At 33.6% G+C, this 24,955-nt stretch overlaps 2 protein-coding genes across 7 annotated transcripts; both read left to right on the top strand.

Moving 5' to 3' along the window:
- Positions 1 to 2,785: 2,785 nt before the first annotated feature.
- On the top strand, positions 2,786 to 9,216 carry LOC114193342 (E3 ubiquitin-protein ligase makorin-like). Its single transcript, XM_028083097.2, has 5 exons — positions 2,786 to 2,981; positions 3,534 to 3,621; positions 3,724 to 4,487; positions 4,898 to 4,967; positions 8,488 to 9,216. The coding sequence occupies exons 1-5, from the start codon at positions 2,806 to 2,808 to the stop codon at positions 8,923 to 8,925; spliced, it is 1,536 nt and encodes a 511-aa protein (XP_027938898.1). The 5' UTR covers positions 2,786 to 2,805; the 3' UTR covers positions 8,926 to 9,216.
- An 8,177-nt stretch (positions 9,217 to 17,393) lies between these two features.
- On the top strand, positions 17,394 to 24,352 carry LOC114183663 (putative RING-type E3 ubiquitin transferase C3H69). Of its 6 annotated transcripts, none has more exons than XR_003604438.2 (8): positions 17,400 to 17,938; positions 18,563 to 18,650; positions 18,750 to 19,546; positions 19,863 to 19,932; positions 20,310 to 20,398; positions 20,492 to 20,550; positions 21,785 to 21,869; positions 23,943 to 24,352. XR_003604438.2 is itself a non-coding variant. In XM_028070754.2 (7 exons), the coding sequence occupies exons 1-6, from the start codon at positions 17,928 to 17,930 to the stop codon at positions 20,526 to 20,528; spliced, it is 1,092 nt and encodes a 363-aa protein (XP_027926555.1). In that variant the 5' UTR covers positions 17,401 to 17,927; the 3' UTR covers positions 20,529 to 20,550; positions 23,943 to 24,352. The 6 variants fall into 6 exon arrangements, 2 of the variants coding, with proteins under 2 accessions (XP_085532011.1, XP_027926555.1); XR_003604422.2 differs by having other exon boundaries at positions 17,401 to 17,938; positions 21,785 to 21,922; XR_014996701.1 differs by having other exon boundaries at positions 17,394 to 17,938; positions 20,310 to 20,550.
- Positions 24,353 to 24,955: the final 603 nt, after the last annotated feature.

Raw genomic sequence — 24,955 nt, 5'->3', positions numbered from 1 at the left:
AGGTTCATATGGGTAAAAACAAGTCACTTGTTAGTTCTGATAGCACTAAATTGATTTTTGTCAATTATGTCCATTCCTATGATGTATGTGAAAGTGCTAAAGACTGCGTTATTGAGAGGTTAAACTTTGTAAATTAAAATTTGTTGTGGTATAAAAAATTTTAGTTTAAACAAAGTTTTAATGATTTTCATATCCCTTACGGGTGGTGTATGATTTGCAGCATACACTTGATGAAATCACCTATATGAGTGTCAAGTGGGGCCGCTTGTATGAGATCTTGGCATGATCTCTAGAGCACTCATGAACACCGGGCACGCGCATGGCCTAGTAAGCACAACACAGCGTTAACAGCAAGGATTGTGGGGGTGTATTGTGATTGATAAACCACTAACACACATCAAGTGTCTTTGGTTCATATAGCTTGCTATACCAATTACACTGTGTGTTAAGTTTATTTGTCTAGGACTGGTTCATATAGCTTGCTATACCAGCTCCAATGCATTTACGTCCTATGAGACCCAGAATTTTCTTCTTTCAATCTTTCTTTTCTTATCTTTTGCAATATGTGGGGGATTGTTATAGAATAATCCTTTTATTGCAAAAGAATCTGAACGTTGCATGCCATAGATATAAATGCTACAGTTTCAAGATTTATGAGTGAGGTGCATCCGTTTAGATTTTCAACTTGAAAGTTTGGCTGTTTTTTTGTACGTTGCAAGGATATTCTTTTTACCGTTGCCATGTATTCATTTTTCTCCATAAATGCTATAATTTTTCAGCCTTCACCATTCATCACTCACACCTATAAATAGGTGGTTTTGGTGCTCTCCAAAACACACAATCTCTCAATCTTCTCCTTCATTCTTCAAACTCTATTCTCTCTCATTTTTCTCTCTTCTTTTATCTGGGTTAAATACTCTTTCAAGAGTACTTGCTTGCTAGTTCTGAGATCCTCGGAAGACCCGAGAAGTTCCTGTTGTATCCTGGGGGGCTTGCGCAACACACCGCGGATAAGTCCTTAAGGACAGTGATTTTACACGCCTCAGGAAGTACCTTTTGTTCGTGATTTGTCAGTTCTTAACAACACAAATGACCCAGTACACTTGCTGAAAGGTTAAAAAACACATGTACCAACTAAAAACATTCCAATTTTTTTGATCCTTAATAATATTTAAGTTATATTTATCTTGACAAAAATATGAACCTATTACCTCAAATTTGTTGTATAACTTAAGGATGAAGATCTTTGTGCCGGATCTAATGGTCAATCTTAATGTTATGTTAGACTAGGACAATTTGGGAAATAACTTATGTACATTATTCAAATATGTTGAATGATTGGTCTTTATCAAATGAATTTTAGAGAACCAATTATTGTATGGTGTCTTGCATAACACTTAAGATACCATAACCATGTCATGAGAAAATTTTGAAAATGTGTCAATTATAAGAATTTTCTTAAAAATAAGAATATCATCGGTGGAATGTGAAAAGTAAGAAACTATGAATATTCCACTTTGGATGGTTGACTATAATCAACTTTGCATTTTCAAATAGTTAACAAACCAAAATTAGAAGATAATGAATATTAAAACTTATGATTGAATCATAAAAATCATTTGGTTAAAATTCTTCTTTATTATTATTTGTATTATAAATATCTAATTATTATTATTATCGTTATTGCTACGTCATCATTATGATTACGACCATAATTAGTGTCACCACCCTAACTTATTATATTATCCTTAATACATATTTAAAGATAAATGAAAACTAACTTTATGCTCTTATATTTATATCTACTTATATTCTATAATTTTCCAAAATACATTATTAACAACTTCACTAACTTTATGCTCTTATATTTATATCTACTTATATTCAATAATTTTCCAAAATACATTATTTACAACTTCACTAAAAGATTAAAAGAAAAGAACAAAATTCATATAAGAGTTCGACATTGATAACTATTGTTGGTTTTCAACTAACTGTCTACACCACTAATACGAAGAATAGAATAGCATAAAAGTACAATAAAATAAAGAGTTTTTCTAAAATTATCATCACAGATCAATAAGTGTCTTAGATATATAAAAGACTTTGGTAATTATGTGTCAAAGATTTACAATTTTGTATACAAAAGATTTAATGAGAAAAATTTCCAATTTTATTTATACAAATTGTACGAAAAGGTCTATAATTTTGTTAATAAAATGGTAGTAGGTTGAATACAATACTTTGTTAACTATTCATGGACGTAGATATTGAGGTATGTTGTATTTTTGTTTTTGATATTATTTGTGTATATGCTTTCGTTAAAAAAAATTATTTTTAGGTATTAAAATTTAGGTTCTAACAGATAGAAACAATCTAACATAGCTTATTTTGTCTTTGAAAAAATAGTTCGTGTTGATGATTATTTTCTGTATGTGATTCCCAACAACTATATCATGTATTACCAAAGCAAATCTAGATTTAACAGATTAACAACAGAAAATATCTTCATAATATAACACAATTTTTTTTTTATTAAAAAACCAATTATTGATATCATCATACATGAATAATGAGATAAAATGCATGCATATAATATTAATTATACTATTAGCGAAAACACTTGAGAAATTATTGAATTCCTTTTTAGCTCACAAAATTATATAATTATAATTTATGAAATAGTAAAGTTATTTTGGTTTAATAAAAATAAAATGGTGTAATTGAAAAGTATATTATAATTATAAAAAAATTATGTCCGGTGTATCAACGATGTGAAGCTGTTCCAGGTAAGATTTATGAAAAATGATCTTTTCTAAAATAATTAAACGAAATTTAACGGACCCCGACACAGCGCCAAAAAACCCTCATACCCGGTTCAAATGGATCGCACTTAGGTTTTCACCGTCACATTTTGTCCTTTATTCCCCTTTTCTTCCGTTCCATTTCCTCAATTCCCACTCCATCGTCATGTCCTACAGGTGAATTTCTCACCCTTTTTTTCTTCTTTTCCGTTCCTCTATTCTCTCTTCGATCTCTTTTATCTGATTGTTGAATTTCTTCTGTTTTGTCTGGTTCGAACATTAGAAAGGACAGAAAGAAAAAGAAAAGAAAAAGGGTTTTGTTGCATGGCGTGGTGGGATAATTCACATTTGCCACTACTCTTTATTTGTTCAAACGCCATGTGGTGGATTGTATGGACCATGTTCTTGTGTCTCTTTCTCGTTCGTTTCCTGTTTTAATCATTGAAAATATTTGTTTGTTTGGAAAACAATTTTTGATGAGTTTTCTCTTAAGCGGGTTTGGGATTGTTGGTGTTTAATATAAACAGGGTGGATTTTTTGACTTGGAAATTGTGAGTTGGTTTTGATTTGTTTGATGTCTGCAATTTTTGTTCAGATTTTGTGATTTTTTAATTAACCAATTTAGGAGTTTACTTGCTTATTGAATTTTTATGTTGAATTTTTGTAGACTCTTTCTTGACAACATTCTAACTCATTTATAATTTGTTTTGAAATAATTATTTGTCTTAGGGTTTGCAAGTTCTATGCCCGTGGAGCGTGTTTGAAAGGGGATCAATGTGATTTTGTTCATGAGAGAAGGGATGGTGTAAATTATAATGTAAGATGTAACTCATTCTGATTATCTTGTACTATGTTTGGCCCCCACCGATGAATCTTTTTATTGACTTTCCTACTCTTTTGTTTCTTATGTTAAACACAGATTTGTACCTATTATCAAAAAGGAGTATGTGCTTATGGCAGTAGATGCAGATATAAACATGTCAAAGCTTATGAAGCGTCATCTTCGTCTTCATCAAACGGACGTCATCCTCCTGTCTCAGATTCTGTGGTGAATCATACCACCAAAGGGGCATCGAGCTGGGTTCCAAAGGCTTCAAAGTCATCTTCATTAGACAAGTGTGCAAGGAGTTCACAACATAAGATTGTGGTCTGTTCTGGAAATGATGTTGGTGAATCCAGTTCTAGTGGTACTACACCATCTGGACTTTTGTTTTGTTCATTTGCTGCTGCCAACTGCCCCCGTGGAAATAAATGTTCTCGTGTTCATGGAAATCGATGTTTATACTGTAGAAAATTTTGCTTACATCCTACTGACAGAGAGGAAAGAGAAAATCATCTGGCAACTTGTGAGAAAAAGGAAAAATATTTTCAGGCTTTGAATGATAGCCAAGAAGTAGAATGCAATGTTTGTTTGGAGCGTGTTCTTTCCAAGCCTAGACCATCTGATTGTAAGTTTGGTCTGCTTCCTGAATGTGACCATGCTTTTTGTTTATCCTGTATCCGCAATTGGCGTAATAGTGCCCCAACCTCTGGAATGGACATGAGTAATAATGGAACTGCTAATACAGTGAGAACATGTCCTGTTTGTCGCAAACTATCATATTTTGTCATTCCAAGTGGTATTTGGTATTCTACTAAGGAAGAAAAACAAGAAATTATTGATAACTACAAGGCAAACTGCAAGTAATTTCTTCTCTACTCAACACCCCCTTCACTTTCCCTAAATTGAATTGTTACTTGGTAACTGGTGATTTTGAATTTATTTTTTTATTATAATTAATTAATCAAAGTTGTTTGAGATGGTGGTTGGTTGGGCAAATAATTCCCTCCTTTTCTCATCACTATATTCCTATTCCCAAATCCCTTCTACAGCACACAACAATCAAATACTCCCTGAAGTACATAAAAAATGCATGTATGCATTGTGTTCCAATATTTTGTGAAATGTTGATTGTTTACTCTTCACATGGCTCTATTGATGAGGGCACTGTATGCAGATTTCAGCTATTTATGTGAAAATCTGATTACTAAAGAGATCCAAGACAGTATTTTTATTAAGGGATTGAATGGTTTGATATTTGAATTTTTTTCAGGCAAATTGATTGCAAGCATTTTAACTTCGGAAACGGGAATTGTCCATTTGGGGCTAGCTGCTTCTACAAGGTACCAAAATTACTATCTCTTTTGTCATTTAGCTTGCTTTAATAAATTCCTTGGGCAAATTTGATTACCATTCTTAATTAATTTAGTAACATCATTTTTTGAACAGTCAATAGCATTCTACCATACTTCTCCTTTCACTTAATTAATATTTATTATCTTGCTATTAGATATTAGATGTCGAATTTCATTTTAGTGGTATAAATAATCATATTTGAGCTGACTATCCATTTGGATATAAAATCTACAATGGTTTTTGGTCTTATCTGCCACCGATATTATTCTATTATTTGTCTTGACAACTTTAGAAAACCGAGACAGGAATTTGAGAATGTTAATGCTCTAAGTGTCAGTAATATACTCAGCATAAATCTGTTTACATAAATGATGAGTACAATTTACTAATTAAGACTGGTATTAACCCCTAATATATAATTTGTATGAGACTGCAATGGACCGTATGATTCATCAAAAATCTGTTTATATACATGATGAGTATTATTTACTAATTAAGACTGGTATTAATCCCTAATATGGAATGAATGTGACTGCATCGAACCCTGTGATTCTATTAATTACTAATTAAGACTGGTATTAACCCCTAATATACAATGAGTATGAGACTGCAATGGACCGTATAATTCATCAAAAATCTGTTTATATACATGATGAGTATTATTTACTAATATGGAATGAATATGAGACTGTATCGAACCCTCTGATTCAATTAATTGTACTGATAATTGCAAAGTTGAACATTATTGATGTTCTACTCCCAACACCCTCTCTAGCTCATGGAAATCGGGTCATGTCATGTTGGGTCAAAGTTCTCTTCGTTAACAAGACATGAGCCGCAACTATGATGTCATTTCCACCATGGCTAATTTGCAGCCCATACCACTACGCCCAAAGGGGACGTGACAGCCACCACAGAAAACCTGATTTGCTTCCGCCTTGCTATGTTAGCTGGCAACAAAACTATCACTCAGATATTCGACAACGCTAATGAGTTTTTTGTTTGTTTTAGATGAATTAGTTCATGAATAGTGAGAGTCATAGCTCGATATTTGGATTCAGTTTCAGACCTTGCAACTTCATTTTTGTTTCATGCTTTTCCATATGATGGGATTCTCTCCAAATAGGACACAATAACCGCAGGTTTAGTAGGAGAACCAGCCTGGTCAGCATAAGTGTAGGCAATGATCTTTTCATGTCCTTTGTTCTCATACACTAATCCATTCTTCTTCTAGTGATCCTTAATGAAAGTATAAAGATTTGAAAATTGCATTCCCATGATCAACATGAGGAGAATTAAGGAATTGACTCACCTACTGAATAGTTCAGTTTTCTTACCAATATCTGGCATCTACTTGGGTTGGAAAATAATTCAACTTGATCGGGAAGAAGCTAAACATTTGGATACATGCGATTATTATTGGTTTACAATTCAACATTCCACTTGCTTCAAGAATATCAAGACAATAGTTTCTTAGGGAAATAGCAATTCCAGATCTTGATTATCAAGCAACTAAAATTCCCATAAACTATCTCGTTTGGTCCAAGTCTGATTTACCAAAATATTGTACGAATCAATTTGCATTTTGGGGAGTTCAGCAATCTGAACTGAAGTAAGCCATATGCCTGCATGTTTATTATTATGATTAAAATTTTTAAAATCTTTTGGGGAATGCAACAATGATAATGGCATTTCTGTGTTGCATATTGGTACTATTATTTTTAGTGACTAGCTTGACCATTTGCAGTTGTACATTACTAGTATTATACTTGGTTAGTTTAAGTATTTCCTTTCATACAAATGTAGTTTGTACTGTTACTTCAGTGTTGCCAAATTTGTGATTTTACTTTTGTACAATCCTTGAGTTTCGGTTGTCTTCCATGCTTGATTCAACGTAGAATTTTCAAGTGTGGGATCATACTAGAGCGTTGAAGAGCTAACTGGCTTGCACGGAGAGATTGTTATTTTTCTGTGCTGAATGCTCACAAATTTGTGAGCTGTGTTGCTTGATGCAGTGCAGATAAACCCTGTTTTGTGGGTTTTTTTTTCCTAAATAGCTCTTACCTTTGAGAGACACCTCTCTTCCACTCAGCTGACAGATTTGCCCTATTTTCTTTTTACTTCTCATGTGTCTCTCTCTCTGAGGTCTACTTAGTTTGTGTGGCTCATCTTACCTTTCTATTTGGATTGGCTTCTGAAGTTGATAAGTTGGGCTCGTTCTTTGCCTTTGAAATAACCTTCTTAGGCTCTAACTTTTGGTTTCTCTTGTTATCTTTCTTCACACCCACCCCTCTTTGATAACCATTATGTAATAAATTAGATATTGAGATATTAATAATTAAATAACTACATAATGAATATGCGGATTATTGAATTTTGGTGGATTTATTTCACGTATTGGTTACAATGTTATCCTATTTTCGTGTTATACTCTTATGTATTTTTAGTAGGAGCTTGTGATTCATTTACGGTTCGACAATCTACAATTTTCACCCCATTAAACTTAGGTAGGGTCTTGATTTTGCCAAACCTGGTTATGATAATTAATGAAAGTTGAAAGAACTGGGGATTTGCTTTGACAGTTCCGGTGTTTATTTTTTACCTTTGGGCTTTGGTTAATAATAAAATGTTAAGATTTTTGCCATTATGCAAACTAGTGATGTTTATGTCACAATACTTTTTTTTTTACTGATATGAATTACTTCTGCAAGAATATTAGCTACTACCATTCGAACTACGTAGTTTATGTACTACATTTTTTTGTTATGTATTACATTTAGGGTCTTTTATTACATTTAGGATCCAAAATCTTTTATTACATTTATAATTTATAATTTATAAAAATAAGTATTTGTTGTAATGGAAAAGACCGTGAGCTATGTTTTGGATCCATACTAGATCAGGATTTGTGGTCTGTTTCGTTTGATTTTGGAAGGTCTCATGTTTCTAAAATTAAGCTGTCTTGTTTCAAACTTAAGGATAGACTAGAACTAAATGATAAAATGAAGGAGAGTTGTAAGTAGTTTTCAAATTAGTTTTATTAAAAAAAAAAACACGAAATTGAAATTGGAAACAAATCAAGTCTATGCCTCTTTGGCTCTGATCAATGATGCACTAATACTTTATATTTTATTGATACTTATCAATGAAATATATAATCTATAAAGGAGTAATACTTTTATGATGACTATATTTTTATTTTGGCAATTTTTAATACGTTTGATTTTAATTTAGATTCACAAAATAATAATCATATATTTATCATGTTTTAAAATATTTTGTACATTTAACAATTGTATCTTCTTAATCGGTGCATGAGAGCTTTGATCTATGGAGCAAACACTTATAGACATTAAAATATCCAATACAAAGAGAAAGATTATTCACATTTGGATACTTGTAAATCTGGATTTTTGAGGCCATGCATCTTTATTTATCTGTAATCCTTTACATAGCTTATATTTGTACATTTTTTATCTTAATAATTCTGATGTCTATTACTTTCAGCACACTGTGAAGCCCGGCTCATACACATGGATACATCGCAGGCCACCACCACCACAGCGGAGACAAAACAATCTTAACATGAATGAGATGTTGGACATGCTCAGCGATGTTGATTTAACTAGTGCTGAATATCTTTCTATCATGAGGGACTCGGATCTTTTTGATGATATGGATCCATTTGGGATGATAGATATATCTGATAGGCTTGCTGGTGAATCAGGTCTTTGTTTTGGCCCTTTTGATTCTGATGAAGAAGGGGTAGATTTTTTTCAGATGGCTGCATTGTCAGAAGCACTGGTTTCTGGTGTGGATGATTTTGGTCTTGAAGATTTTGATGATGAAGAGTTCAACCCTATGGAGGCTGCCTTGTTATCCATGATGATGCATTCTAACATAGATGAAGATGAAGAGGAAGAATACAGTGATGAGTACTACTAGAATTACATAATAGTTCATCATATAACCGGTGAATGAGGTTCCTTTGGCAGTATGGTGCCCTATCATTTGTTCTTGAAAATCATTTAGGAAGAAACTCCAACATATATTCTAGTTTATGGTATGCTAGTACTCATGCTAATACCTGGTATTCGTGATCATATGCCATTTTGTATATTTTCTGGTATGACCCTATTCAAATAGTTTTGACTTCAGGATCTGCTTAGTCCTGCCTCATTGTACTTTGAATTGCGATTGCTGTTGTATGTGAAATATGGCTTGATATTCTTGGTATTGTTGGCATCTTAATGTCTTGTTGAAACTCAAATCACTGTAGATTTTACACATGTATTTTTGAGTTTTATGTATTTGTTGGCATCTTAATGTCTTGTTAATTACCATTGGCCCGAAGGCCGAAATGGGCATCTCGGGTTAGTGATCGAGACGAGCAGTAACAATTTGGAAAGACAGTCGAAAAAGGCCTGGTCGAGGAGCTATCCTAGTTTGACATATGAGATAGGCTGACTTGAGTTGATGATGGGCCGACATGAACTGATGATCGAGATGGGTCGACTTGGACTCACGATCTAGATGGGGTTGATTTGTGTCCATTGTCAAGATGGTTTGACTTCGGTCTGCAATCGAGATGGTATGACCCAAGTCGATTTGGACCCACAATCGAGACGGGTTAGTTCAGGTCTTCTGTCATGACAAGTTGTGCCACAGTCGTGATAGCCTGAGCGGGATGACGATTGATATTTGCTGGGTCAGGTCGTTTGATGAGATAATGGTCTATTGAGTCAAATTGACTGTTGAGTTAAATTGATTAAATCGAAAGTTTAATAGTATATTTTAAAAATGTAATATATTTTTCATGTTTAAAAGAAAAGACATAGGTTAACTTTGGACTTTTGGAATTTTGTAGATTTTTTTATTTTGGGAATTCTTTTAGTTAGGGTCTTTTTGCCTTTGTAGATATTTTTTCTCCAACACATAGGTCAGGACCAAACGTATGAGTTGAGCCAAATATGATTGTTATTATTTGTTATCGTATTATATAACCTGTTATTATATTGAATGAATTTTGGACTCATCAAATTTAATGTTTTCCAATATTAATGAGTGATATTATCTTAATATTTATGTGTACTTATTTGCTTTAAATTATTTTGGATTTAACATTTGTTATTAAAAAAAAATACTAGTTCTCAATTGATATCAAATAAATTTATAAACATCAAAACTATTTCTCTTTAGAAAATATAGATTTTGATTTCAATTCTATATTTGAATTAACATCCATAAAACTTAAACTAGTTTTCTTTAAAAATATGAATTTAATTTAATTTTCAATTCAATTATTTAAATGTATAATAATTTTAACGTAATAATAGAAAAATCGAATTTAAAGGGTCTTTTGTCACCCTTCAAATGTTCTCACTTATGTTTTAAAAGTTGAAATTATATGGAATACTGCTCTCTTTCAATTGAGAACCAAAAATAATTGTTTCCTTGTGATAAAATACTTTCCTCTTTGATAAATGGAGTATGTCTAACTAAAAGTTCCTCCCATTCCATTACATTCACTAAATTTCACTATCATTCAAATATGTAGACTAATTCCTAAGGTTAGAAGTTATTAACAATTTTTGAAATGAATTGCATTTCAACCAAATGTAATTACTAATGTGGCCTTTTTTTATTTTATTATTGGCTTAAATGGTCTTTTGGTCCTAGTTTTGGACAACTTTTTTCACTTTGGTCCTACTTTTGAAAATGTTTTCAGTTTGGTCCTACCTTTCGTAATTTGTTTTCAATTGACTCCTTTTCGTTAACTCCGTCTAAATCGTTAACAGAACAGTGTCAGCGTGGTGATTTTGTGTGACATGGATACTGTTCAGTGACATGTCCGTTTGCACTGTCATAGCCCAAATTTAAAATTGAAATTTAGGGTTTTTGTTCATTGTGGTTTAGGGTTCCATTAAAGTTCAGCTGAAAACGAATGTCTCGTGGGGCATCTTCATCTTCTTGCAATAGTTGGGTTCACCGAACATGCAATTCCTGCCATGGTGGTTCTAGGGTTTTAGGCTCACCCCCAATTTGCGATTGCGGAGACATTGTAGTGGTGCGCACAGCTAGAACTACAAAGAACTTGGGTAAACAATTTTGGGGCTGTGCAAACTTTAAGGTTTGTTTCCCAGTGTTCGACTTTGGGTGTTTCTTTCACTTTCATCTTCATGGTTTCTTTGTGTTGCAGAGATGTGGTGAAGATGTGTTGGGATGCAACTTTTTCAAGTGGTGTTACGAAGAGGGTGCTGATGAGCGAGATGCCATTATCGCTAGGCAAAGGCAGAAGATTACTTATATTGAAAATGCATTGAGTGTTTGGAAGAAACGGATGCAACTGTCATTAGTTGTGATAGGTGTTCTTATTGTAATGATTGTAGTTGGTTTTATGGGTTGTAATTGTCGTTGGCTATCTTGAATAATTACTTGAATGAATGAATGATATTCCTTTATCTTTAATTACATATTCTCAGCTGTTTAAAATTGTTTGTAATTTTTTGTGTAATTTGAATGAAGTGAAGAACGAACAATTTAAAAATGAAGAAGGCAGATAAAATTTTGAAAAGTGCAAATCATAATGCATTACTAATTAAGGCTCATCAAAATATCAGTGATCAAAATCCAGAAATTCTTAAAGTACATCCTGATTTCCAATAATCACATTCATAATACATAACAAAATATTCCCTTCCCCCAAAATACATTCAGTAATCTCATGATGGACGTGGTGGCCTTCTTATTTGCATTTTTGGTCTCATCTTTATAATTCCATAAGTTGGTTGGCTAGGCTATTGTATTGCAGTGTTGGGTGGTGGTCCTGCTGTTGGTGGGGTTGGTGCTGCAGGTGGAGTGGGTGTTGCAAGTGGAGTGAGTGTTGCAGGTGGTTGACTTGGTGGTGGTTCACTTTGTGTGGGTTGAGTTGGTTGTGGTGTTGTAGCTTCAGAGGGACGTTCTTCACAACCATGGACAGGAAGTGTTGGACAATTGTTCCTCTTGTGCCCAAGTGCGCAACAAACTGAACATCTCTTTCTATGACCACCTGGCCTCATTTAGGTGTTATCTTTTCTATGTTCCCAAGCTTCCAGCCTTCTCTTCTTCTTTGGTGTCCCTGGAAGCCTTCTTTTAAGTGGTGGTAGAACATCAGGAAAGGTAGTTGTTTCCCAGAAAATTTGACCATTGGCAGGAAGAGCTATGGAGTTGTATATCTCTTCATATGTTGTACGTATGAACCAATGTGGAATGTAATCTTCTGCCTTTAAGTTGAGGAAGTTCAGTGCAGCAATTGCATGGCAGCATGGGATCCCACTAATAAGCCATTTCCTACAGCTACATTTTTGGCTTTCTATGTTGATAGTGAACTTGTCTCCAATTAATGAGACACGTCTAACTTCAAACAACTTCTGACCTGACCAACTGCACGAGGACCAAATTGAAAAGTTATAAACCTAAACTAGGACCAAATTGAAAAGTACCTTGGTATCTAATATTTAGTTTGTTCAGATTCTTTTGACAATCTGGTTCGTATCTTAGGGCATATATCACCCTCGTACTTCTGCACCTTGGATCTGTTCTTGGACCACCTCTTCATAATATATAAACGGGTCTCTTCCAGCATTGAGATGATTGGCTTGGACCTTGCATACACAATAACGCTATTGAAGGCTTCACTCATGTTGTTTACCAACGTGTCACATTTGGCTTGCATGGTAAACCTAGACCTGGACCAATATCTGGAGAAATGATAACAGATTGTGATATTGATGACTAACCTTGGTGGTATTGCTATTAGGTATTTGAAGGCCTCCTTGTTCACTTCTTTAATATTATGCATTTCTCTTTCCCATGCTCTTGGGTGCGTGCTGGTTGCAGCCTTCCACATCAAGCTTTTTAGTTGCTTGCTTCCAAACTTTTTTCTGAAATTGTTGTATAGATGGCGCATACAAAATCTTTGCTTAGCGTCAGGCAATAACTCTTGTATGGCAGGAAGCAATCCATGTGTATTTACTAGTGAGTTAGTTTTCATATTAAAGAAATAGAAATACAATGAACATAAAAAAATATGGAAACATATTACCTTTTGTTGGTCGGACATAAATGTGCAGAACCTACATACATCAGCACCTCCCAAGTCCTCAATCAACAACTTCAGAAACCAGCTCCATGTGTCTTTGTTCTCAACTTCAACTACTGCGTAGGCTATAGGAAGCATCTGGTCATTTGCGTCACGACCTATTGCAATTAGTAGCTCACCCCCATATTGTCCTTTCAAAAAAAACCATCAAGGCCTATGATGGGTCGACAACTTACAAAATTGTCCTTTAGACAAGTGTAAATTCGCATGAAAATCTTCTCATCATTAACATCTTCCACTTTAACTTTAACTGTGGATCCGGGATTTGATCTAATTATCTCATGAGCATAATCATAAATCCTCCTATATTGATCTTTAAAAGATCCTTCAACCACCTTTGATGCTAGTTGCTTTGCCCTATGAGCCATTGAAACTGACACCTTTGTATTCCATTTCCTTGCAGCTTTATTATGTATAACAACCAGCTTCAAATTAGGATTTTCTATTAATGTGTTGTCTAAGGTTTTACTCAACCATTTTGAATTCATCAAATTTATACTAAATTCTCTGTTTCACTTATGACGGTTTTGAACTTTTCTCAGCTGCCATGTTTGACATGAAACCAGAAATCCACAATAAGGGACCAATCACACTTCCCTTGAGCCCCTAAACATCTCACCCGCACTCTTTCCTTGTCACTTTTGTCAAACTTCAAGTTCCTCCCGGCATGAACAACATACGTTCTTACACCATCAACAAATTGTTCCTTGTCCACGAAGGTTGTCCCCACCTCCCATCTATAATCAGCCATTGACTTTGGTTTCTTACATGTACCCAAATAACCACTCATCTCATCATGTTCTATCTCACTAGCACTGCCCTCAATGCTACACAACTCTTCTGACTCCCAACTATTATCATAAAGTCCTCTATCTCTACTCATCCCATCATGTTCTGACTCACTTGCATTATCTTCACTATCATGGTTTTGTGAACTAGGACCAACTTCACCTGACCCCAAACCTTGACCATAATCAACATCTATTTCTACATCAACTACGCTTTCAGTACCTCCATTACCACAACCCCAGTCCTTTCATCATCACAATCCCTATCATGATCACCTTCAGGAATATTATCCATCCCTTTATAAGCTTTTGGATTACCCACTTCTTCTTCACCTGTACCCACATTCTCAACTCCCACTTCTTCTCCACCTGTACCCACATTCTGAACTCCTACTTCTTCTTCCAAATGCCCAATACCTTCACCCACAACATCATCAGCTACAATCTCAGGAGCAGGAAAAGCGCACCTCCTTAAACTGTCAACCACTTCACCTTCGTCTGATCCAATTTCAGTCTCTTGGTTCCTAGCATCTTCAAGTGGAGTAGACCTTACATCTTCAGGTGGAACAAACCTGACTACAATCTCAGTTCCTAGTACCTCAAATTCACTAACAGCATGACTGCTTTCACCACTCTCTATAGGTCTCCCAGCATCTCCTTCAGGTTCCACTATATTATCCTCTACCTGGGCTTCATCAACTCCATGCACAACAAACATATGCACTTCACCATAATGCCTTGCGATATGAAGCATTTTAAGTGCACCCCTGTCATCATTCAAGGGGTGCAACAACATCTCAACACAATAACACAACCCCTTTATGCTATGATACCCCATTTCCTGAAGAGACCCCAATATTTCGAAATAACTCCAACGGTCAGGATCGCATGACCAATGAGTAATTTCTCCACCAACATACTTACACCACTCATTTTCAGCAAATTCACCACGGTGGTGGACCACAACCTCAAACCTTTCATCAGACATTGGAAACACACAAAAAAAACCTGCAAATTGTAAACAATGTTTAAATGGGGAACAAATACTCCATCTACAACCGACAAACCGACAACTAACCATGAAACCCACCCCACCACAGATAGCGACAACACAAGCAATTAAAAATGGTGGGTCACCAGTGAAAACAATAAACAATGCACCACCGAAAAAGCAACTACAATTTAAAATATTTCATGGAATGCATAAACAAAACCCTAATCATTAACACTAAACCCAATCAATACTGACCAAAAATAATACCCTAAAGTAGGACATACCTCCGTGATGAAAACGGTTTTCCATCTGCAACGATTGTCCAAAGATGAGCGACGAACTGAGAAGACAAAAATTGATCTGAAAGGCCAAATTCCAGAATTTCAAAGAGCGACGACAAAATCCCCAATTCGACCCCCAAATCCACAATTCGACATAAACAACCCTAAACCTAATTTAATCCAACTTAAACCCTAAAATCAATTCGCAATTTCAATTAAATGGTCAGCACAGTGCAAACAGACACGTCACTGAACAGTATCCACGTCACACAAAATCACTACGCTGACACTGTTCCGTTAACGATTTAGACGGAGTTAACGAAAAGGAGTTGATTGAAAACAAATTACGAAAGGTAAGAACAAACTGAAAATATTTTCAAAAGTAGGACAAAAGTGAAAAAAACCGTCCAAAACTAGGACCAAAAAACCATTTAAGCCTTTTATTATTATAGTATTTCCTTTATTGTCTATAAATAAACCTAAATAAGACATAAAACAATGAAGGATTGAAAAAATTATGGCCAGTGTCCCTACAGTGAACAAAAACATTAAGTGTAATTAAGTTAATCAGAATAAAAGTGATAGAATTTGATACTACATTTGGAAATATTTAAATGTTAAAATTTTACACCGTGACCACTTTTTGAGACTCTAGAAATTCTGTTTAAGTATTAAAAATTATAAAATTATATTTTAAGATTATGTGATTATGGAATTATATAATTATAAACTTATAAGTTATAAAATGATAGAATAAAATAACTGACATATATTTAACAACGACCTAATTAACAGAAAAATTTAATAGAAGAGATTTACAGTAGTTGAAAAGTTTGAACGTTTTTAGGACCGATTAAAATTTATTAACAATTAATAAAAAAATTTCACAATTATTAGGAAGTTAAAATTTAATTAAGTCAACACTTTTATAATGTTTTAAATGTATATTTATTTATCTTTTCAGAATTAATTACCTTGCATAAAAAGATTAAAAAATTATAAAACTTTTTAAAGATGAATTTATATTTTGTATACAAGTATTTTTTGTTATAAATAAATAATTTATTATCTTGTACTATATATATATATAATATTTAATCATAAGAATATTTTTTAAGTCTTTAATTGATTAATTAATATTTTAATTGAATAAAATAAATAATTTTATATTCATATGTTAAATTATTTTATTATAACTAATAATTAAAATTTAATCGGTGTTAATAATTTAAATTTATTATAAGTAATAATTTAATAATTTAAATTATAATAACATTGTATATTTATATATTTTAAAATATATAACATAGAAAATTTAATATTTTTAATTATTTTATTTTATATTTTAATTTAAACAAAAATAAAAAGTAAGAAAAAAAACAGGTCAACATGAACTCAATTTTTGTATGTTAATTTGAAAGACTAAACCGAAATAGATTGACAATTTAAAATTTAACATGACCCATTTTTTTTTACAACTTATCCAAACTACACTTAAACATGTCCGTCTTTTACAAAACCTTATAACATAATAAACTTTCAAATATAGACTTATAGGTTAAACCTGATTTTGATGCAAATCAAACTAATGTAAAAATAAAATCCTTCAAAAAGTAAAGAAATCAAATTTAGGCTTTATTTTTCCAATGAAAACCAAACTTAAGGTAACCATAGCACAAGATTTTTCCCCATTAATCACTATTACTTCACTCCAAAAGAGCTCAACCTCCTGAGAAGGAAAATTACCTTTTCAATTAAAAAAGATATTAAATATCATATCCATTAAAAAAATTTAACTAAACAATATATTAAAAAAATAGTGTGGAAACATAGACAAAGAAAAAATGCATGGAAAACATATTTACCAAAACTTTAATGCACAAGAATGAAGAAAGAAATATATTAATATAAATTTTATTTTAAAATAAGTAAATAATTAAAATAAAAATGTTAAAATAATAAAAAAATGAAATTAATTTATTCAAATTTTAATAATTTACTTTAGGTATTTTTACTATAAAATATAAATTTTTATCCATTAATATAACTCTACTTTTACTTCTCTTTTCTTTTAAATTTAGTCATTTTTACTCTCTAGATCCATTTTCCTATTAAATAAAAAAATAATACAAATTGAACTATATGTGTTAGCTATTTGACCTAATTCATCTCATTCAAGTGTAACCCTAAGAGTCGCCGGTCCATAATTTGACAACATTTTCCGAAGAACATGTGAATTAACAAAATAGGTAGCTGTGTTATAAACAAGGAAAAAATCAATGGATTGATTCGTGAATGTTGTCGGAACAATGAATATGGGAGAGAACACGTGTTCGTAGGAGAAAGCAAACTCACGTACACGTGATACAGAAGTGAGAGTTTGGGAAGTTTTGAACACAGACAAGCTGTAACATTGTGTTCTTACTTTTCTCTCCCATAATTTTTACCATACAAATCCAAATCCAATTTCCAATCTTCCCTACTATTTCTATTCCTATTATTATTAATATCTCGTTGCCACCATCCATCCAACCTTAACCACCACCGTTTCTCTTGTGCTCTCAATCTTTTCTTAATTTGAGTGGCTGCAAAGCCCCACGTGTTACCTCCTTCACTTTTTTGGTTGTCCCCCTTTTTTGTTCACCACTTTCTTCATCCAATAATCCCTTTGGAGGTTTAGGGTTTTGATTCTCTCAACAACTCTCGCTTAATTTAAGGATATTTCATTCTTTTCAATAACTGCCATGTCTAAGAGGTGAGTCTCACCATCCTGCTTTTTCCCATGGTTGATTGACTTTTCTTGATGTGGGTTTTCTGTCTTTTGTTCTGCTGTTTCTTCAATCTCTGTTGATTGTTGATTGTTGATTGGTTTTTGTATGTTTATGCTATTTGTTTTATTATAATCCTGATTTTTTATTTTATTTTTTTATGTTTGAGCGATTCAGATTATTTTGTTTTATATCCGGTGGTGTTTGCCATTCGTTGATCATCAGAATTCAGAAGAGAAAGGGTGGTTGAAAGTTGCTAGCTTTTTTGTTGTACTTGTTATAATTTTTAGGTTTTTAGGTTATCATCATTCGTAACATAGATTTCTATGGTCATCACAGGCAGTAAACCATTCCTGGATGTCATAACAATGTTGATTTCCGTTGTGTAGAAGAATGATATTTGGCATTGCTATCTTTTTTGTGAATTGTAGTTGGCACTTAACTCTGAAATCATTTGAATCCAGTCTTTTGTTTTCCTTTCTGGAATTTTGGATAAAAGGTTTTTATTGGGGACCTTAGTTTTTTATACACATGATAAGTCTTGTGTGGGCCTTTTCTCTCTCTCTCCTTTCAATTTTTGTAATTTCTTACTTGTCTTCTGAATTTTGTAGGGTTCTTTGTAAGTTCTTTGCTCATGGAGCCTGTCTGAAAGGGGAGCATTGTGAATATTCTCATGACTGGAAAGATCCTCCAAATAATGTTGGTGATGCAAACTCTTTTTTGCTGCAGACCCACCTAATTGATTATTATTGATGTACATATCTCTTATAATTTCTGTTTGCTTTCTTGTTATGACAGATATGCACATTTTATCAGAAAGGAGTCTGTGCTTATGGTAGTCGCTGCAGATATGATCACATCAAAGCTTCTCAAGCGCAATCTTCTATTCCATCTTCTTCAGTAATTGAAAACCATACTGTGGTTTCAGATACTGGTGCTTTTGGAAATATTATAACTACTTCAAATGGTGTTGGTACAACTGCAGAGTTGTCTCTTTCCAGTAGTCCATACATTCTTCCTAGTGAACCGGCTTGGAATCATGAACTGGTTTGGAATCCAGAAATTGAGTATTATGAAATTTTAGGGGAAGACAATGTTGGTCAATCCATAATCACTTCACCTTCTGAGATTTCAATCTGTTCATTTGCTGCTGCTGGCAACTGTCCACGAGGGGAAAAATGTCCTCATATTCATGGGGATCTGTGTCCCACCTGTGGAAAGCATTGCTTGCATCCTTTCCGACCTGAGGAAAGAGAAGAGCATATGAAGACTTGTGAAAGTAGGCATAAGTATCTTGATGCATTGAAAAGAAGTCAAGAAATTGAATGCAGTGTTTGCCTTGAGCGTGTTCTGTCAAAGCCTATATTAGCTGAACGCAAGTTTGGGCTGCTATCCGAATGTGATCATCCATTTTGCATATCCTGTATTAGGAATTGGCGTAGTAGTAACCCAACATTGGGGATGGATGTTAATAGTACATTGAGGGCTTGTCCTATTTGTCGTAAGCTATCGTACTTTGTCATTCCAAGTGTCGTTTGGTACTCAACAACTGAAGAGAAACAAGAAATCATTGACAAATACAAGGAAAAGCTCAAGTAATTTCTTGATCTCTCACAAACTCTTATGACTTCTTTTTCTTTTTCTATCCAATTAATCCATGATCTGATTACAATTGAAGCGCAGAGAGTTTTAACATTGGTTCACCGTTGTATGCTGTCTTATTGATGAGGGACGACCCATTTCCTTTGCCCCTTCTTTATATTGATTTGCATGTGCCTCAGGGCAGCTGATGACGAGCAATATAGCATATATTTCACAACAAGGAAAAAAAAAATAGCTCAGCTGAGTGAAATAGTTAATGACTATGCCTTTTATGATACACTTTTGGTAATTGTTTAATTCCTTTTGTAGGTCAATTGACTGCAAGCACTTTGACTTTGGGGATGGTAACTGCCCTTTCGGAACAAGTTGTTTCTACAAGGTACTTTAGTGAATATATCTAGTTCTATTTTAACAACCCCTCCCCCCGGCCAGCCATTTTTCTATTTTCCTGGTATACACTTAATAAATATCTTTTGTTTGTTGTGCAATAATATACATGGTTTTTTATACACTATAGGATTTATTGCATTTGAAACAATGGTGTGGTGCAACTTACTTCTATCTTTCTGGTATCTAAGTCTATTAGTATTTTCAGGCATACAGCTTCTATTCCCCTACCCTACCTTGTGTTGAATTGTGATGTCTAGATTGTGGTTTGGGGTTTGAATTGTGTTAAAAGCGAGGCTTGAGAAGTGTTCTGAGGCATCTATTTGCAAAAATTGACTGGAGATTGGTTTTTTAAATCTTTAATCGCAGCATGCATATCGAGACGGACGTGTGGAGCAGGTAGTATTGCGACATCTAGGGGCTGCAGATGGAAATACCGTAATTGCAAAAGACATAAGGTTGCTCTTTTCTTTCTCATTATCTCTGACCTTAACCTTGCTATGTTCCTCCTTTTTTTTTTCATTCACTAACATAAAACATGATGCTTTCAGGTTGTCGGATTTCCTTTCCAACATGCATTTAAGATGAACCGTGTTGTTTGTATGTTCCAGTAAGTTTCAAACTCGTTTCCTTTACTTAAGTTGAGGGTGACTTTTGTATATGATTCAATGTGTAATAATCTTTCTTCTGTATTTTGATGCTTAGTTTATTTTATTGTTAGTTCCTATCTTTGAAGCCTCAAATATGATTGTTCTTTGCGAAGCATCCCCATTTGTTCAATTGTTTGATAAACTGATGCTTTTATGATTTTTACATAAGTTTGATGATCCCTCGAATGACTATAAGCTTTATGGGTATCTAGAGGCCACATGAAATTTAATGTCTGGCCATATTAAGAAAAAAAATGTGTTTAGTGCTCTTAATTGTAGCCTTTTGAATGTGAGAGTACATATGTTTCTTTTAAATTGCTTAAAAGCAACTTGCTTCTTTGACATTTAGGACATGACAGGGAATAGAAGGAATAAAGAAATTTACTAGTATTTGGTTGCTTTTTAGTGAAGGATAATGAAACTAGGTAGAAAGAATCACTACATCTTTGAGGCCAATTTAAGCAATCTTTTATGGCCTTCCAGAAAATGGGAATGAGGGACATTTTAAAGCTTATGGACATCGGCCTTAAATGATCAAATAAAGAGAAGATAAAAAATGATTGTCCAAGATTTGGGATGATTATGTAGGGTTTAGTTCTAATTATTTCACTTTCCAACCTTAGATACGTTCATCAAATGAATATTTATGAGGAAAGTGCAAAGAAAATAGAAACACTTTCTATCTGTTTTTCTAACTTTAATTGGTCTTTGTTTGGTAGAAATTTGGTCCCAAATCCGCTTAGGTTATACTCGTTTAGGAGTCCGTTCGTGTATGGAGAAAACTTAAGTTTCAATCCTCATACACTCATAATAGTGCACAATACTAATATTAAACCATAAATCCAAATCCCATACACTCATATTAGTACACATTGTCCCCTGCTTTTTCTGTGTGTCTCAAGTCCTAGCCATAAAAATCGTTAGTTTTAGTTCCTATATGCCTTTGTAGGACTTAAACTTTAAGGCTTTTTTTTTGTCACTTTCCTGTACAGTGACATTCATAAACGAGCCAAATGTCAAGTTTAGCCTTGCTTTTTACGTCATTTTTTATTCCCAAAACGTCTAGCCCTAATGCTAATTGTATTTCACTTCTAAGCATACTTTTTTTAGTTGAACTAATGTTAAGCTTAGTGCCTCTGTTTTTCTTTGTAATCCCTAGTTGTGTTAATTGCTACATGTGTGTTATCTCTGCAGGATACTTGCTAAAAAAAGGCATCCTTCAATGTCAAAAGTTATTTTTATATTGCAAGTCAAGCTCCTCTTCTTGTTTCTATGATAGGTGCTTTTTCAGTAAACCCATATGCAATTGATAACCCCAATATTTTCTGAAATGTAAGTTTTGTTGGTCTTGATTTTAGATTTATCTTTAAGTTTGTCTACTATCTGAAGTTTATACCCACAGTATTAATTAAGGCTTTCAATTATTTTCTATCACGTATGCCATATATACACATTATTTTCTCACTTTCATTGAGATTGGTTGTGTGTAGAATGTTTGGTCTAGTGGCTCCAATATGAAAGAAAGGAACCATATATCCTGGAAATCTAATCCTTTTATCGGTCTTACTTCGTTCTGTTTTCATTTGGTCAGAGGTTATCTCAATGTTATGTTGGTAGCATTTGTGAAGGGTGTAATCCAAAACCATTTCTTCTGGTATTGTTGCTTCTTGTCTTCTTGACTTGGTAGGATGAGGTCCCGATGACTAAGTGGTGTATTGCTTAAGGTAGTTAGGGTCGTGTTCTGACTAGTTGAATCACCGCTGAGCAGAACCGGTAGACTCACTAAGCAGAATCATAAAAATGGTAGAATCGGAGTTTTCCTAGTTTTCATGGATCACATTTTTGTGTGCCAGCTTTCAGCTGCAGGTCAAGTTTCTTTGTGTGTTTTTTTGTTTTGGGCTTATGTAAAACTAAGTCGATAGAAATTTTTGTAAATTCGTTTGTATGATGGTATAGTCTTTTGTACCATAATACTCGGCAATTTCCTACCCTCATCTCCACCTTTCCCTTGTATCCCACGTCACATCTGATTTTACTCCTTTTCCCTTTGTCCCTTGATCTTAATCCTTTTTCCCCATGTAGTCTAGTGTCTTGAACTAACTATCAGAAGTTCTGAAGCTTTTAAGTAAAAGCATATGAATGGTTTTTTATTATATCTCTAACACACTCCACCATGAAAGAGTCTTTTGGAATTTTCACAGTGAATTATGCTCAGTCCTACCCACCCTTGTATTGAAATTCTACATTTAATTCCAAAAGATCATCCAGCAAGGATATGAATATACTTTTAATTGATGTCACTGTTGTGTTTTTTTGTTTAATCTGTTTAGTTCCTTTCTATTCTTTTTTATTTTGTCCACATGCATACCTAAGGCTATCTGAGTCCCTTGATCACTCTTATTGGCAATAAGGTGTGTCACCGAACCACCTCCAACCTCTCCCATGCTGCGAGCCTTAGCCACATGTGGCATTGCTACGAACCCTCTGTTTTATCCCTTCAAGCCACACCATTGCTCTCCCTAAAAGTTTTTGCCTCCCTCTTTAATAAATTGGGTCTTGTCCTCTAAACTCAAGAAAGAACTTCTAGCATTGCAATATATCCCGAGACCTCATCTCCAGAAGTATAATCCTTAAGTTAATTCATTCATTAGTAAAGTGTCCCTCAATTTCAATTTTGCCTCGGTATATGGTAAAATGACCTGAAGGCTTGGTTCCCTTTTAATTGTGTCCTTTTAGAATAGACTCAAAATTTTCCTTATTCATGAACTTATTCCTTTTTATATAACGAGTTACTCTTGACCCATTAGAAAGTAGTTTCCTTTTCAACATCCTAGCGATCTTTCTGATTTGGGCTTGTTCAAGTCCCATTGGACAAAACTATGCTTAGGTGCTGCAAGTCAAGTGAGGTCATTTCTTCAGTTTCCTTCAGACTCTATCTGGCTTTTGTAGTATCTGGTTTTTCAATGTCTTTTTCATAACCATTCTACTGCCTTTGTAGTTTGTACAAACACTTGTGTAGGGCTTTGGAGTGTGGTCTGTAGAAAAGAAAGGTAGCAGCAGATAACCCACAGACAAAATAAGAAACACCGTCATGAATTTATGCAGAAGCCATAAAATGTGTGAAATTCAAGCAAACATGTAAATGAATCCTTCTGTCTTGATTCCACAACAGAGACTCTTGTTTATAATTGTCATAGGATATATTCTATGTTTAAAAATTTATTTATGTTATTTTCTTGTAGAAGTATTTTAAGGCAAAGGTTCATCTTCACATGTCTTCAGTTATAGGATATTATAAACTCTATCTGCTGCTGACAATGATTTGTTTATTTTGTCTTAATAAAAATTACAGAGGCACCAGAGAAAGAAGCTGCAGACTTGTGCATTCTGTGGTTGTAATAAAGTGCATGTGCTATACATGGTAGATGGAGAAGCTATGAGGGTATAAACTTAAATAAAATTCATTTTTAAAGCATATAAATCGAAGTATGGATTGGTGGTGGTATACTATACTCTATTAGAAGCATGGTGGAATGCACTCTTTTAGCCATCAGTAAGACTTTTAGAAGCATTACTTTTGTCTGGTGGATTTCAAAGTAATATGAAAAAATTGATTGGGGTGATGAAGTTTTCCTGTTACCATTATTCAGATCTTAAAAAGAGATACCTTTCTGTTGTATACTTGGATTTCCTTGCTGTGCTTGGCACTGTACCAAGAATCTTAGGATAAAGGATTCAACATGTGTTATATTGCTTTTCTTATTTTCTTTAGGACTTTGTCAGAGCCCTTTTCGTGGCTTACATTGATTTTTTTTCTTTTTTTATGAATATACCAGTACAATCATCATAAGTTTCACCAACTGAATATACCACACTATTTCTTATAATTAAACAGGCCCAAGAAAAAAAAAATCTGATTTAATGTTATTTTGTTTGAATTGCAATAATATTGACTCAAATTTTATAGGAAGACCACCTTCCAAATTACAAATGAATGCCTGGAGAAGGATATAGTGGCATTTACAAGTCTTTTTTGGTGGGGGTTGGGAGAAGGTATCGGTTTTGTTAATTTCATACTTATTCTCAAAAGTGATGGGTTTCTCAGTGGAAATTTTACAATTTTAATATTCATCTTTATCTTGTTGGATTTTATATGGATAACATCCATTGTTTAAAATTTTAATATACACATTTTAAATAGTTATATATTAATTTATTTGTTATGTTTTAATTTCAACATGGAAAATGTAATTTACATAAAATATGTGTTGTGAATAATTGATTTGACTAGTTGTAAAATCTGAGATCAGATAGTGATTCAAAAATACTGTATAATTGTGACATTTAAATTTTCAGGAAATAAGT

Source organism: Vigna unguiculata, chromosome 1 (genome assembly GCF_037176805.1).
Source record: "Vigna unguiculata cultivar grain cowpea cultivar isolate G323 ecotype 2 chromosome 1, ASM3717680v1, whole genome shotgun sequence".
Lineage (NCBI taxonomy): Eukaryota > Viridiplantae > Streptophyta > Magnoliopsida > Fabales > Fabaceae > Vigna > Vigna unguiculata.
This window is presented reverse-complemented; position numbering and strand designations above follow the sequence as displayed.

Excerpts from the sequence above, each read along its gene's own strand:
- LOC114183663 (XM_085675885.1), top strand. Across the intron at positions 19,547-19,862 it reads AAATACAAGGAAAAGCTCAA|GTCAATTGACTGCAAGCACT; the intron begins GTAATTTCTTGA and ends TTCCTTTTGTAG. Across the intron at positions 19,933-20,309 it reads GAACAAGTTGTTTCTACAAG|CATGCATATCGAGACGGACG; the intron begins GTACTTTAGTGA and ends CTTTAATCGCAG.
- LOC114193342 (XM_028083097.2), top strand. The coding sequence starts at position 2,806 with ATGATCTTTTCTAAAATAATTAAACGAAATTTAACGGACCCCGACACA. Across the intron at positions 3,622-3,723 it reads GGGATGGTGTAAATTATAAT|ATTTGTACCTATTATCAAAA; the intron begins GTAAGATGTAAC and ends TGTTAAACACAG. Across the intron at positions 4,968-8,487 it reads GGGCTAGCTGCTTCTACAAG|CACACTGTGAAGCCCGGCTC; the intron begins GTACCAAAATTA and ends TATTACTTTCAG.